General features: G+C 35.6%; 1 protein-coding gene across 1 annotated transcript in view; it reads left to right on the forward strand.

Moving 5' to 3' along the window:
• klf5l (Kruppel like factor 5 like) overlaps positions 1 to 14,642 on the forward strand; it is a 49,530-nt gene that overhangs the window by 14,221 nt on the left and 20,667 nt on the right. The window contains exons 2-4 of the mRNA XM_069893251.1: positions 1,006 to 1,104; positions 4,644 to 5,517; positions 11,196 to 11,255. Coding sequence (XP_069749352.1) covers positions 1,006 to 1,104; positions 4,644 to 5,517; positions 11,196 to 11,255 — 1,033 coding nt within the window. The remainder of the gene's footprint in view (positions 1 to 1,005; positions 1,105 to 4,643; positions 5,518 to 11,195; positions 11,256 to 14,642) is intronic.

Raw genomic sequence — 14,642 nt, forward strand, 5'->3', positions numbered from 1 at the left:
TCAAGGTATTGATCACTGCTGTAAGCAAATAATTTAAAACTCAGCATGCTCACTTGACTTCTTTCCATGACATAGTGTCCAAATGAATGAAGCTTTGGCTTGGAGGTAAATTCTTCATCCAGCAAGAAGAAGAATCTTAGGGTTGCATGTAATGCCATATATGTACTCTGACAATAGATCTGAAATCTGAGGTAGTCAAACTCATTCACCATTCACATTAATGACCACTTGTCTTTACTGAGAAAGATAGCCAGACAGCAGAGTGCAAATTAATGATGCCTTTCCTCTTCCCATGTCAACAACTCCAACCTCCTTGATTACTAACTCAAATTGGTTCCAAGAGTGTTGCTATTGAGAATGAATTACCATTATTCAAGACAACAGCTTCAGTTGTCTAGTCTTATTATAATACATTGCATTTTTATTCCACCTACCTGCAAAATAGATTTTAAACTCTTGCAATAAAGAAACCTTTCTATATAAATCACACTCTAAAAATCATGCATTATGGGGAAGAAATCACAAGTTCCAAAATCAAACAAGAACAACTGTTATTGAGCCATATAAAATTGGATTTTTATAGAATTTTTTAAAAATGAAGGCTTTTGATTGAATGGGTTATGCATAGCTAATGCTCAAACAATGAAATACTTCAAAGAAAATTTGGGAAAATAGAATGAAATACAATTGTAGACAGAAAAACCTTGGGATAGTTTTGCATTGTTTAACAAAAATCTTGCAAAGTCAATTTGGATAAATTGTTTCACTCTGTGCAGTAACTATATATGATTCTGTCATGGAAATTTTCTAGCTTTCAAGTGTGAAATGCCTTCACTCAGCTTGCTGCAGTGGGCTTGGACCTACAAGTGCTTAGCATGGGGTACTGAGAGGTCAACGAGAGGTGTAAGAGATTAATCCTGAATGTTTGTAATAAAACCTCCAAAACATTTGATTGCTCAGAAAATTTAAAAAATCTTTAAGCATTCCTTTTTTTTTTCTTTCTAGGCCAATATATTTCTAGGAGAAGACACCATTAAATCATCAGGTTTATTGAAATCACATTTATTGCAACTGCTGCAAACAACTACTTCATCTCCAAGTCCAGTAAGTTCCAGTCTTTTGTTTTATTTAAGTAATGATCAGATACATTTAGAAAGTGTTCACGTTGCAAACATCCAGCTCAATTTATCAAAATGATATGACAAAATTCCTTCCACTATGACCTCATGGTCCCGCAACTATTATGTTCAGCTCAAATATAAAATAATAAGCATATGGAAAAATGCAACTGAATCAAAAGAGATTAGAAATGATAAGGGGGATTCAACCAACATGTTAATCTGCGTCATTACAAAAGGTTTTATAGCAATACTCAATTGACTTTTTGAATGTTTTAAAATATAATTTCAAAAAATATAATTGATATAACTCCACTCAAGAATTAAATAATCTAATAACATTATTGGATTGTTGTCATTTACCTTCATTAAAAGGAAGTGGACTTTGAGATGAGAAATGTGTTTGTTAATTGTGATAAAGATTTGTTGACTAGGTGCATATCTCTGCAGTTCCTGAGTTATTTTCCATTACATGCCAATAGGACCCAACTTCATGAACAGATGTCTGGCTGTTGAGCTGTGTCATTGTGTACTTAATAGTTTTGGTAAAGTGCTTGGTGTTTGTTAACTTCTGTAAAATCCAACTGTCTACTGATTGTTCTTGATCTAAGAGAACAATAGACTGGAATTCACAGATATTGTATAGCTCCTCCATTTATTTCTTTCTCAGTGAGTAGATTAAAGTCAATTAAGTTATTTGATTAACTGGGGGCAGCACTGTTACAGCACCAGTGATCGGGACAAGGTTTTGAATCCCATGCTGCCTGAAAGGAGTTCGTACATTCTTCCTGTGTCCGCAAGGGTTTCCTCCGGATGCTCCAGTTTCCTCGCACCCTTCAAAATATACCAGGGGTTGTAGGTCAATTGGTGTAATTGGGTGGCATATTCTCATGGGCCAAAAGGGCCTGTTACTTTGCTGAATGTCTAAATTAAAAAAAAAATCTCCCCATCTTCAGAATCAAAGAAAATCCACTAGTACCAAATGGTATTTTCAAAGGAATACATACTTAATAGTTTAAATCTTGTGTGAACTACTGGGTCCAATAAATATGAAACACATTTTGTGATGCTATTCTGTTATTATGTTGTAAGAGTTGAGAAGAATATCAGTTATCATTCACTGGGTCATTTATTTTTACTAAATGCATTACAATATTTATGGAGTTCAGCTCATTTTTTTTCTACGTATAGAAACTCTGTTTATGGTGAATTGATCGGAGATGACAATTTTGCTAAATAATCCAATTCGTAATAAGGAGACATACGATCTGGTCTAAAATATAAAGAGGGCTACAAGATGGTCAATAATAAGTAAGGATAATGGTCCAGTTTCTTATGTTAAGATCTGACCTAAAATACTTCACATAATAAAAACAGGCTTGACAATGAATGCGAGACAACTTTCTTAAAGGATCTATGGTTCACAGCTATCAAGTTAGAATGTGCAGGGTGGAAGTCCTGCTTCGTTTAGCACTGATGAATCAGAATAAAAGCTCAATATTTACATTCTGGGTTGGCTTGAATATTGTGTTCACAATGCTTGCATCATGGCCTGCCAAACTTGAAAACCCTGACAATTATCGCTGTTCAGTGCCAATCATCAATTCCAATTGATAGTGCAATTCAAACAAGAAAACCAGAAAATTCTGTGGGCGATAATGTGTTTCTCTACAGGGTCCCTGTTGAAGTCTCAATAGATGCACTTAGCTCAGAATTAATATTATGTTAAATTATTGCAAAACCCATTAAATAGTAAGATGCTGAATGTGGTTTAAAAGTCTTAGTTATTGTTAAATAGCCTCTCTGGCCTGAAAAAACAAATCTTTTTAGTGTGTTTGGGATAATTAATAAACATTTAGATTTAAGTAATTAAAAATATTTGTTTGCATTTTTATATTGAAGTTTGTGATACAAGATTAGGATCAAAATATTTGGGTCCCAATCTTAATGTCACCTCTGACCGTGTGGCTCCCTCTCAGTACAGTGTTGTTTGTCTCTGTCGAGCTTTTGCAGAGACCATGGCTATCACTCAGATTCATCTGTAAGAGCACCATCAAGTTTATTTCAAGAAATTATGAGTGTATATCACACATTTCAAAAAATATATGAAATCTGCACACCAGTCCATATTAACAATTGTCATAACAAGAGCTAGTGATTAATTGGCTGATTTCTTTAGCAATTTTATTGTGTTCCAGAAAATGGAGTGTATGCATAAAATATTACATAAAAAGGAGTAACTATTACCTTCCCTGGTTTAAAAGAATAAAAGCTTATGGAGTGTTTTTTCAGTGTTAAGAGACGTTGTCACAGCTTATTGGAAAACATATTACTTGCTCAATTGTTTTTATTCAACAGAGCAGGTTCATTATTTATAGAAGTATTTGTGGTATGGCACAGTAACTGTGGGCTCCTGGTACGACCACCAAATGACCTTAAACTCCCTTTCATTAAGTTGATAGTTAAGCCTGGTAAAAATGAATGAGATCCAAGAGATGTAACGTTTTTGAATCACTCCCGATGTACAGAAGCTATTAAAATAAAGCATTCCTGTCAAACCAAGCCTGCCAATCATTTTTAAAAATGAGGTAGGTCTTGTTGGAAGAATATCTAATATTTCCCTTATTAAAATCACAATCTTGACTTGAGTAAGAACCCCAAGCAGCATATTTTGGCTGCTGAAGTTAAAGGCAACCGTAATTGTTTAATGAAGGTTTGGTTAAATAGACAATCATCTAATTATGAGAATGCAAGTATTCAATTGTTTTCATGATATCATGTACCAGCATACTAGTCAACCATGTCTCCTCACACTATATTTCTTCTGCAAATCTCAGCTGAGAACACAAGGTTTACTGTTGTATTGCCTGAAAGTTCTGACATTGAAAAATAAACAATTGTAGTTTTCCTTCACAAAAGTGATAATTGTGCTACAAATTCCATGCCCTCAGAAGACCTCTTACTGTAATTATGATATTGGAACACCAAGAAAAGAGAGTTAACAGAATAAAATGCAAGATTTGTCGGACTACCTATAGCAGTGTTAGTGAAGGATTGGTGGCAAGCTCTGGGATGCCAGACAATAATTCACACTGGTTCAGGAAAAAAGTCTTTAGCATCTGGAAGAGGAATTTTCATTAAAAATAAAAAAAAAAAAACAGGATTGACAGATCACTTTTTAAAGATCGATATTTTAATAATTAGGTAAGTTTCTATTTTACCGACTGAGCCCCTCTGTTGTGTTGGATAATGTAATTTGTAAGCAAGTAATGACCAATTTCTCTTACAGGAAAGTCCCAGTAGTATGTACTGTTCTAAAATGTAATCAATAGGAATAATTAATGATTTCACTTTTGGGGTGGATTTTAACATTTTTTTTTAAATCAGCATTGGGAGTTGTTTCATATTAAATTTAAAAAAAATTAATTTGAGCAATAGCACCATAGAATAAGAAGGTTTACCACACTGTCCTCTCCTGTTTGTCAATGCGCTCAAAACAAATACCTGTATTCATTTTTTTTAAAGGTAAAATCGGAAATGGACAAGTACCTGGCCCCACTAATACCACCAGCTCCAACAATTCTGGACCAGAAGAAGTACCGAAGGGAGAGTGCCTCAGTAGTAGATGAGTTTTTTGAGGAGCAGATTACATCACCATACAGCTTAAATATCAACCTGATTCTGCCTGACATCACACACCTGAGAACAGGCCTTTACAGATCTGCAAAACCAGCCCTCCCACAAGTAAAGACCGAGCAGGTCACTAACTTTACCCAATCGTGCACATCTACCACGACAAATGCCCTGCCTGAATTCACCAGTGTGTTCAGTGTGCCACAGTCTGTTCCTGTGAATAATATCTTCATCAAACAAGAAGCCCCTTCCCCAGAACTACAGCTCCCTGCCAGTTCACATCAACCCCAGATGTACCAAATGCCAATGAACACAGAAGTTAATAATATGCCTTTGAGCTCCACACAGTCACTTGGCAACACGACAGTTATTCACAGTCGTAACGGTGTTACCATGTCAACAGGCATGTGTAGACAAAACAATCTATGTTCCCAATCTTCAATTAAACACTTTCAACCTGTTGTATCCACACCAAATGGCTACATTGTGCCAGGCCAATTTTATCAACAGCAGACTTCTTACTTGCCACCTTCACCACCAAACTCCCAACCCGGCAGCCCAGAAAACCAGCCTGATCTTATCAATACCCTCTCACCACCTCCATCGTATGCTGCATCAGTGGCATCAAAGATCGTCCATCACTCACAGATTCATAATCTTCCGACCACTTTATCGCCCTGCCAACCGAGCTTCCAGCCAACAAAATATAGTCGACGTAACAACCCTGAGTTGGAGAAGCGGCGGATCCATCACTGTGATTTCCCAGGTGCTTATCAATGTTACAGCTTCTTTTGCTATATATTATACAGTATAGGAGTATGGATATTATGATTTTAATCTCATTTGTTTTCTCCACTTCCTGCTTGATTGAAGGGATTGATTCAAGCTGAGATGTAGTCTTCTGCATCTTGCCCAAGAGGCCGTTCTTCCAACAGTAACACATCAATAGAATTTGGAGACTATTTTCATGAACAGGAATAGATCATTGCACCATTTGAACCTGTTCTGCCATTTAACGAGATTATGACTTGTTTTTAACCCTATATCCCTAACATTTATTTTTCTATAAGATGCTTCCTAATTTCTTGAAAATTCTGGCTGTAAGTTTTAGAATTCCTCCCTTGGTATCAGACCTCTTAACAAGCAATAGCCTTTCACCAGCTATCTTGTCAGTTTGCATTCATAGTTCAAAATTCATTCAGTTTAGTTGATTTAGTTGATTTATTCAGTTTAGTTGATTAGTTAGTTTAGTTGATTAGTTAGTTTAGTTGATTAGTTAGTTTAGTTGATTAGTTCGTTTAGTTGATTTAGTTAATTCATTCAGTTTAGTTGATTTAGTTGATTAGTTAGTTTAGTTGATTTAGTTGATTAGTTAGTTTAGTTGATTAGTTATTTAGTTGATTTAGTTAATTCATTCAGTTTAGTTGATTCATTCAGTTTAGTTAACCAGTTAGTACAATGCATTTGCAGAATCAGCATCCTCGGTTCGAACCTGGCGCTGTCTGTAAGAAGTTTGTATGTTCTCCCCATTTCCTCTTGGCACGCCAGTTTTCCCCCACTGTTCAAAACGTATCAGGGTTGTAGGTCAATTGGGTGTAATTGGGCAGCTCAGGCTTGTGGCAAGGGCCTGTTTCATGGACTGCATGTCCATGTCTAAATTTTATAAAAATTTGAATTCCAAGAAATACAACCTTAATTCTTCTAAGATCTCCTTGTAATTTAAACTTTAGTATCCAGATACTATTCTAATGTACCTATTTTGCACTCAGTGGAAAATTTTGTACATCCTTCCTAAATTGCAGTGCCCAGAAACAGCAAGTAGGTCTCTTGATGTGACCTGAACTGAGGTTTACATAACTATAGCATTGCATCACATTTGCCTATATTACATTCCAGTTGCCTTTAGTATACCCTTTCTATTAATAGTTATTTTTGGTACCAGTTTAACTTTGCCTATCAGTGTAACTGGTCATTCAGTTTCCATCCCATAAATCATTAGTAAATATAATAAATCGCTGAGGCCCCATAACTGGTCGTGTTGATCATCATCAGTCACATTCTGAAAGTTAGATAACCTGCTCTTATCCTCTTTACCCCTGCCTCTCAATTTCCACATTGATTAATAATTTACTTTTTATTCCATGAGATTCAATTTTTAGAAACTTTTAGAAGTTGTGTCATGCCTGTTTTCAAGGAGTTGCTCTTCTTGTCCGTAATAATTGTAAAGTCATTGTGTTTATTTTGATATCGCTTGTGAGTTTTTTCTACAAGCTTATTTTTGGATCTCTCAGATTTGTCATTTGCATCAGCCCGAGTTGCCAGGACCTAGTCTAAACTTGTGCATTTTTGTATTTAGTTTCTGTTTCCTCTTCATATATTTGCTACTGCTGGCTATTTGTGGCAAGTAGAGCAAAATGAACAGTTACTTTAAAAACCAACTTCTGTTAAGGACTCTTGTCCAAATTTCTCTGCCATAATCTCATCTATATTACAAATATAAAATTTATTTGGAGATCCATTTTAGGTTTAGGGTGAATTAACTATGAAAGTAGCAATAAAATGCAATCAAAAGCACTAAACAAAATCAATGCTTCAAACATAAATTAACATTTTATTTTCCTGAGCATCCAAAATACCATTTTATAAACTAAATACGTGAAGTTGCACTGTGGATTTATAGAGACATGTTGCGATTTTTTTCCCCCCCCCCCCCCACCCCCCCCTGTATTTGGTTACTGCTCACACCTCTCTCCTTTTGCTAATGTTGATCTATCCATTTTGACAAAATGATCAGATTGGGGGAAAAAAGTGTGAGTGTTTTGGGGATAAATGTGAGAATCTATCCGCGATACACTCGCACGTCTTCCCACCATTCATTCTTTCCCATTGTTAGTTGATCGATGTTCTATTGAAGAACAGAATGCAGTGAGCTCAAAACCAGTTGTTAATTATACTGTTCAGAGGAGGATCATAAGGTTAGGAACATGTTAGGATTTGTTTATTTCTTTTCTAGCGACATGTAAACATACAAATCAGTTTTAGTAACCATTAAGCTGAAGTCATGTAACTATTCAGTCCTCTTAGTTGTCTTGTATGTGTTGACCTTGCATTGTTAAGAGCTTTAGTCATGTCAACATAAGGCAAGCTTTATGGTGATGGTTATGATTTTGTAAGTGACCAGAGCACCAGCCTGCTTATCACTCCATATTGGCCAGCAATTCTCCTTTGAAACAATTTAAATGAACCCTTCTCAAATAGTTAGTTTCTCTCATTTTTCATGCACAAGTTCTGTATGCAAAAGAAACCAAGAAAAGTGGAGCAGAGTAAGCCCTAAAGCCTGTTACATCATTCAATATGATCATGGCTGATCTAGCCCAGCCTGGCGGAGGTTCACCTTCCCTTGTGTCCCCGAGTCAACGCCCTACTATCAATACTCTGATCTTTCAAAAACCTATCTACCTCCACTTTAAATATTAATGAACCAGCCTCCACAATAGTCTGGCACAAAAAGTTCCAGAAATTCATCACCTTCTGAGAAGAATTTTCAACACAATTTGGTTTTGAATAACTAATCTTTTATCTTGAAACTATGTCAGGTCACTCATCGGAATGTTACTGGTAACATGTAACCCAGTACTACCTGTGGCATGGTCAGTGACTAAACCGGCTTCCCCCACCAGGCTTGCCTGGTGTGGAGGGTGGATAGACACTCTACAGGATGATAAACAAGACTGGCCAAAGGGCAGACAAACCCTCTCATAGGGTCAACGACCATCTAGCAAACACATGCCACGAAGCACAGAAAGGCCATCCCTTGCTTCAAAGCTTGGTCTGGCCATTCACTGCAGCAGATCTTTCCCCAGCCGTCTTGGACTTCACCATGCCACTGGATCAGGGAGGGGATGTCAGGAGGGTGGATCTGGACCTGTGCAACTTCTTCCTCACCTAAAATCCATTCACACACACGCTGTTCATTTCTGAGGAGTGGGGTATCCTCCTATCAAAACCCACAAATTGACTGAAAGGAACCATCATCATCCTATGGGATAGCCAGAAGAATGTCCGCTTACTGGAGATTCCCCACAACAAAAGCCTCTTGATACCTTTCCTGTTAGGATATTGCATGTTTCAGAAAGATCACCCTTCATTCTTCGAAGAATATAGACCCACCCTGTTTAGTATCTCATGGAAGGACAATCTTTATGCAGGAATTAGTTTGCTGAATCTCTTTTGGCTGCTTCCAATACCACTTGGGCAAGGGGACCAAAGCTGTGTGGAGTTTTTCCAGGTGTATCTTCAACGATACAGCTGTAACAATTCTTGCCTATTTTTAAACTCCAACCCTTTGGCAAGACCAATGTAATTCTCAATTCCAGCAATAATGTAGTGGACAGAGGGTTACCAGCAGGATGGACTTTTGGAGAGTCCCTCACACTTTAGAGAGTCCCTCATACTATAAATATGGGCTCCATATTTTCAAGAAAAAATTATATTTATTACATAGATTGTTATTTTCTCAAGTGGATTACAAGAACGCAATTCAGCATGCCATCTCTCCATCCCTAAATCTGTATCTGATTTCTAAGTAATGGCTATGCACTTCCTAGAAACAGCTAAAGCTAATTGTAAAAATTCAAGTTGATATATAGTTAGTTTTAATTTAGGACTAACCATTTTAATATTTTTCCAATAAAAATAGCATCGGTAACCCTTCATATTTTCTCCAAAAAAAAATTTTTTTAACCTCTAACCAAAAAGGTTTTACTCTGGAACACTCCCAAGTAGAATGGAAAAATGAACAAACTTCTGATCACATCTAAAACATGAATCTGATAATGCTGGGTTCAAATTTTTAATTTTTGAGGAGTTAAATATAATTGATGTAGAAAATTATATTGAACCTGTCTATAGCTACACTAATAACTTGCATCATATTTTCCTAACATAATTGCATCCAGTCATTTTCATCTATTCGTCTATTTAAATTAACCTCCCATCTTAATCTTCATCTATGAATTCTGCTTTTTGAAGAAATTTTAACATCTCCGAAATAAACTGTTTATACCACTTTTACATATCAATTTCCCCACATTTGTACTTGTTTTAGTTTTATTATGTATATATGAATGTGTTTTTTAAAAATTTTCTTACATAAAATGTTCATTTAAAATAAAAAGATCAATGTATTATTTGCTCTTTTAACAGCATGTTGCACCTGCCTGCTGACATTTTGTGATTTCACACATAGGAACAGCCAGATCCCTCCATAGTTCACTTATTTGCAGACTTTCTCCTTTAATCTACCTTTTGATCTTACGTAGTGAAGCCATAACCTTGCACTTCCACACATTAAACTTCATGTGCCAAATTTTCACCCCATTCGCTGAATCTTTCTTAATCCCATTACAGAGTCACAATATCAAAGTCATAAACTTGATCTTCCATCTATTTTTATAGACAATTGCATTGCTATGTTCTTCTGCAATAAAACCAAGGGCTAACACATTGCAATAATGTTAATTGTTACAAAAAGTTAACTATGCCAGTTTCCAATTGTTTCATGGCATTTTGAGGGTTAAGTTCCTCACAGATGTTACAATATTTAGAGGAGAGAAATGTATAAAAATCTGAGATGAATTTTTTCTTTGTGATTTTGGCAGAGAGCTGAGAAACTCTGAGATTTCTGCTTCTGGTTCATTCTGCTCATTCCCTGAAGAAGGCCTCAGGCCTGAAATGTCGGCGATATATCTTTGCTTTTTATGGAGTTCCTCCAGCATTTTGGTGTGTTTTTATTCCAAAAAAAAAATGGCTTCAACAGACCTTGTACTAAATTCCCCATGCTAAGTCCTGGCAGAGGTTCACCTTCTGCACTTCCTGCAAAAGGCATGCGTTTTGTGCAAGGAAGTTAGACGAGTGGAAAAGTTTTAGTTCTCAAGCAATTTGTTAATATCACATGTAATTTGTTGTAACAGGTGTATTTTGACCAGAAGTACATTTGTGACATTTTAACTGCCAATCTGATCTGCCCTCTTATGTCCATTTCTCCACACTGGAACATTTGGGTGTTTATCAATTTATAAAGATCAAATGTCAGAGTATTTGGAATTATTTATCGATGTTATGGTGTTGCTCCATGACTATTTTTGGAGAAAAAAATTAAATCTGCAAGCAAATAGAACTTCAATAGGAAGCATCTAAAGAAATGTTGCTTGATTAAAGTAACAAGTACTGGTCCATGCAGATCTTCAGAACTAGTACCACAGATTTGAATCTGGAGTGTTAGGTCTTTGAAGTGACTGTTTTGAGCAACTCAAAAATCTCATTCTCACCACTTTATTCCAACTCAGAAATTAGAAAATGTAATTTTTTTTCAGCATTTAGGAAGGAAGCTGAAATGATCAAAATCAATTTAAAATGGTGTCATATTCATGTTTTGTTTTGCAGGCTGTGCTAAAGTTTACACGAAGAGTTCCCACTTGAAAGCGCATCAGAGAACCCACACAGGTATTCTGTCTTGCTTGGCTACCATATAACAATATTCACAATTAACAGATTTATACCAGCAAAATAACATACAGTTGATACAATAAATTACAACCAGCTACTCATTGTTAAGTTGACTACTAAAATAGATCAACTCTCAGCACTTTGAAAGATATCTTCATTCTCTACAGATGTGAAAAATTGACTCGTTAGTTGTTAGAAACTGCATTACTCCAAGATTGTTTTAAATATTTGCACACTTAACCAGTAGAACCAGTGAGGAGCAGTAATAAATAACCATATGAAACATTTAACATGTTGTGGCATGCACTAGCAGATTTTGGCATAAACTTTATGGTTCTAATGGACCTTTGTACTGCTGAAAACTAGTTTTTTTTAATCCAAAATGCATTCCTTTTAACTTTTTTGGCTGCCAGTTGGCTGCGCGGAGTAGAAGAACTCGGTTCCAATATTTATGTTTATCTAAAACTGAGATTATCTCTGGTGTATAGAATGGAGAAAACACTGGATTTATCTGACATTTTCCTTTTTTTTGTCCTCTTGGATTGTTCACTGAAACTTTAAAGAAAATGTCATTATTTCTGATCAACTTTGACCTTGGGTGCTGCTTGCTGTCACAATAGAGGTAGCCCTAATGCCTGATTCAACAGCAGGAAAAGTATTATAGCAGAAAATAAATATTCTAAACATTTTAAAATGGATTTTGAAGTTGCATGAATCTAGTCGGATGGTGGTTTAAAACACTGAATTAAATATAATGTATTGAAAAAAATTCAAATCATTTTGTATTATCTGTTACTTGACACAATTAGACTGTTTAGAAGAACAATTTATCCTTTTATTAAAACAGAGCTAAATAATTCTGTTTACTACTTGTAGTATACTTGAAATTTAATCTTCATACTTCTGCTTAGAATTCCACTCTGAATATTTAATAAAAAAATAAAATGGGCAAAATAATTTTTATTCCTGTGGTGCAATAGTAAATTGTTCATTTTTTTTTAAAAAAAAGCATTTTTATGACCACAGAAAATAACCATCGAATTATCAATATGGTTGAGAGTATGTGGCACAAATTTAGAAGATCAGATCAACTACTATAATAAACTTCACATTTTCTGATATTTCACCTCAAAGCTGTAATTAAAACATAGTTGATGAAGCAAAAAAAAAAATTAATATTCCACACGTGTTTTATTCAAATATAGTTGCATAAAAGACATCAATATTCACCTGGAGGAAATTGTCCAAGTTACAAGCATTTAATATATCTGTTTGAAAATTTTCACCCTGCTACTTTAACAGAGACATTAACCCATTTATTATAATATTGTCTTTGTTTCCCATTGCAGACCTTTTAGAACTATTTTGTAACAATCCTTTAGTGTCAGAAACCAAGCAGCAAATTTTCTAAACAAATGGTTTTTGGCTGGTGGATTCAGATATCATATTGCTTAAAACAGATTGAATGTACTACTTAGCTATGTAATTCTAAATTCTGGACAAGTTCTCTAGTTCCTTCTAATCTCTAAATTATTTGTCTTTTGCATTTATCCTTTCCTTTGTTTCTCTTTTCTCTTTTTCCTTTGTTTAAAAACTAACTCTTAATCTCCCTTGGTCATTCCTTCCTTTTCAAGTTTATAAAGGTCCAAGACAAAGATTACTCAATGCCTCTGGTATATCTAACATCTTGTTTTCTATTTTGTTCTGTTGTTTCTTTACTGAGTTTTCTAACTGTAAAAATAGCTTTGTGAGAAGGAAATAGATGTCAAAAGATAAACTGTCTGCGCATATCCTTATCAATATTACAGTAAACTTATGGAGATCAGTATTGCAAAATGGAAATTGTTTTGTTGTCTTTGTTTAAAATTGGATCGATAGCCTTTCAATGGTCAAGGCAAGGTGACCTTCTTCTCATTGTTATAGAAGCCAAAATCCAATTCCTGCTGTACCGAAAGATCATTTATAAAACAGCATTGTAACTACACAGTTTTGTTCAGGAGTGTTTTCATTAGTATTAAATCAGGACACAATCCTTTGACTGCATCTGCACTCAGAGTTCGCATGTCCTATCTTGCTTTCCTACGTTAGATAAACAAGGCCACCCACTTACACACCATTTAAATCCTAACAAGCATAACTGACATAAGTAGATCTCAGAACCTGCTTTTGAAACCTAGTTTCATTGTCAAAAAATACTGTATCATCGAAATATGAATGCAATCAGGCTTCAAAATAAATTTAACGTGAATATAGATAATTGGTGGGAAACAATTTGCTTAATAAAACACCAAAATGTTAGAAGATCTTAAAGTTTGCAGAATGGATACCATTGTGTTTTGGAAAATTAAATATTTTATTTGCTAGGCTCAGGGAGAAATGGGTAACATGGTAAAATTTCAGAAACCCGTTCTGTAATGGTGTGGAAACAGAAATGTTTTTGAACAAGCCTACTACTTGTGCAGTAAATGTATGTCCTCAGACTTGTTGTGATAACGTTAGAGGTAAGGGAAGCAAGCTGATGGGAAAACAACTTTTATTGCATGTTCCATCTTCGAACTGAAGCTCACTGTTTTGCTTCTCTATGTATGATGTATTGGAGAAGTGAGATATTTGGAGTAGAATCCAGAAATTCAACAGTGCATGCCTCAGCACAACTTCACAAAATTTTCTCACACGTGGATGCCTTGTGCACTCACACAGAAGAATGTCTTCACTGCAAGCACTCTTCTGATATTTAAAGGGCAGTTGACTGCATATCTCAACCAAGAAAGTAAAACCTCAACAACATTTGGATAAATTCTCATATGGGTGTCTCTTGATTTCCCATCCTTCCCTCAGCCAATTTGCTATCTCACACCATACCCTAAACCAATTTTTACTCTTTTGATTTCCAACTGTCAACCAATTCCCACTGAAGCCACGTACCATTTCCCTCAGCAACCCTCTGCGGTCACACCCAGTCCTTTTCCTTTGTTGACACCACAATAGAATGCCCATCCTATTGCTTGTGGCCTCATTAACGCTAGAATGTGTTGCAGCTTCAGACCCTCATACATGCCATACCATGATCACCAGGCACCACACAAGGTACTTTTCCTGAGGCAAAGGTATTTCTGGACTTGTGAACCTTGGCAAATGGAACTTCAATCCATTCATGTGATATTGTGTCCAGTGTACATTATATCCACATCCAAGTCCTACAGTTGAAACCAAACTCTTACTGATTTCCAAAGATTGTGAGCCAAGAAAATTTGGTTGAATTCAAGAACTTCAGAAGTTTCATCCACTTATCTAATGTCATGATGTAAATAAAATTATGCTGTCCAATGAAGAAATAAGTGGGTCACACAAAAATTGTGATGTGTGAGTAATCCATCCCAGGTT

This window comes from Narcine bancroftii, chromosome 8 (genome assembly GCF_036971445.1).
Source record: "Narcine bancroftii isolate sNarBan1 chromosome 8, sNarBan1.hap1, whole genome shotgun sequence".
Taxonomy (NCBI): Eukaryota; Metazoa; Chordata; class Chondrichthyes; order Torpediniformes; family Narcinidae; genus Narcine; species Narcine bancroftii.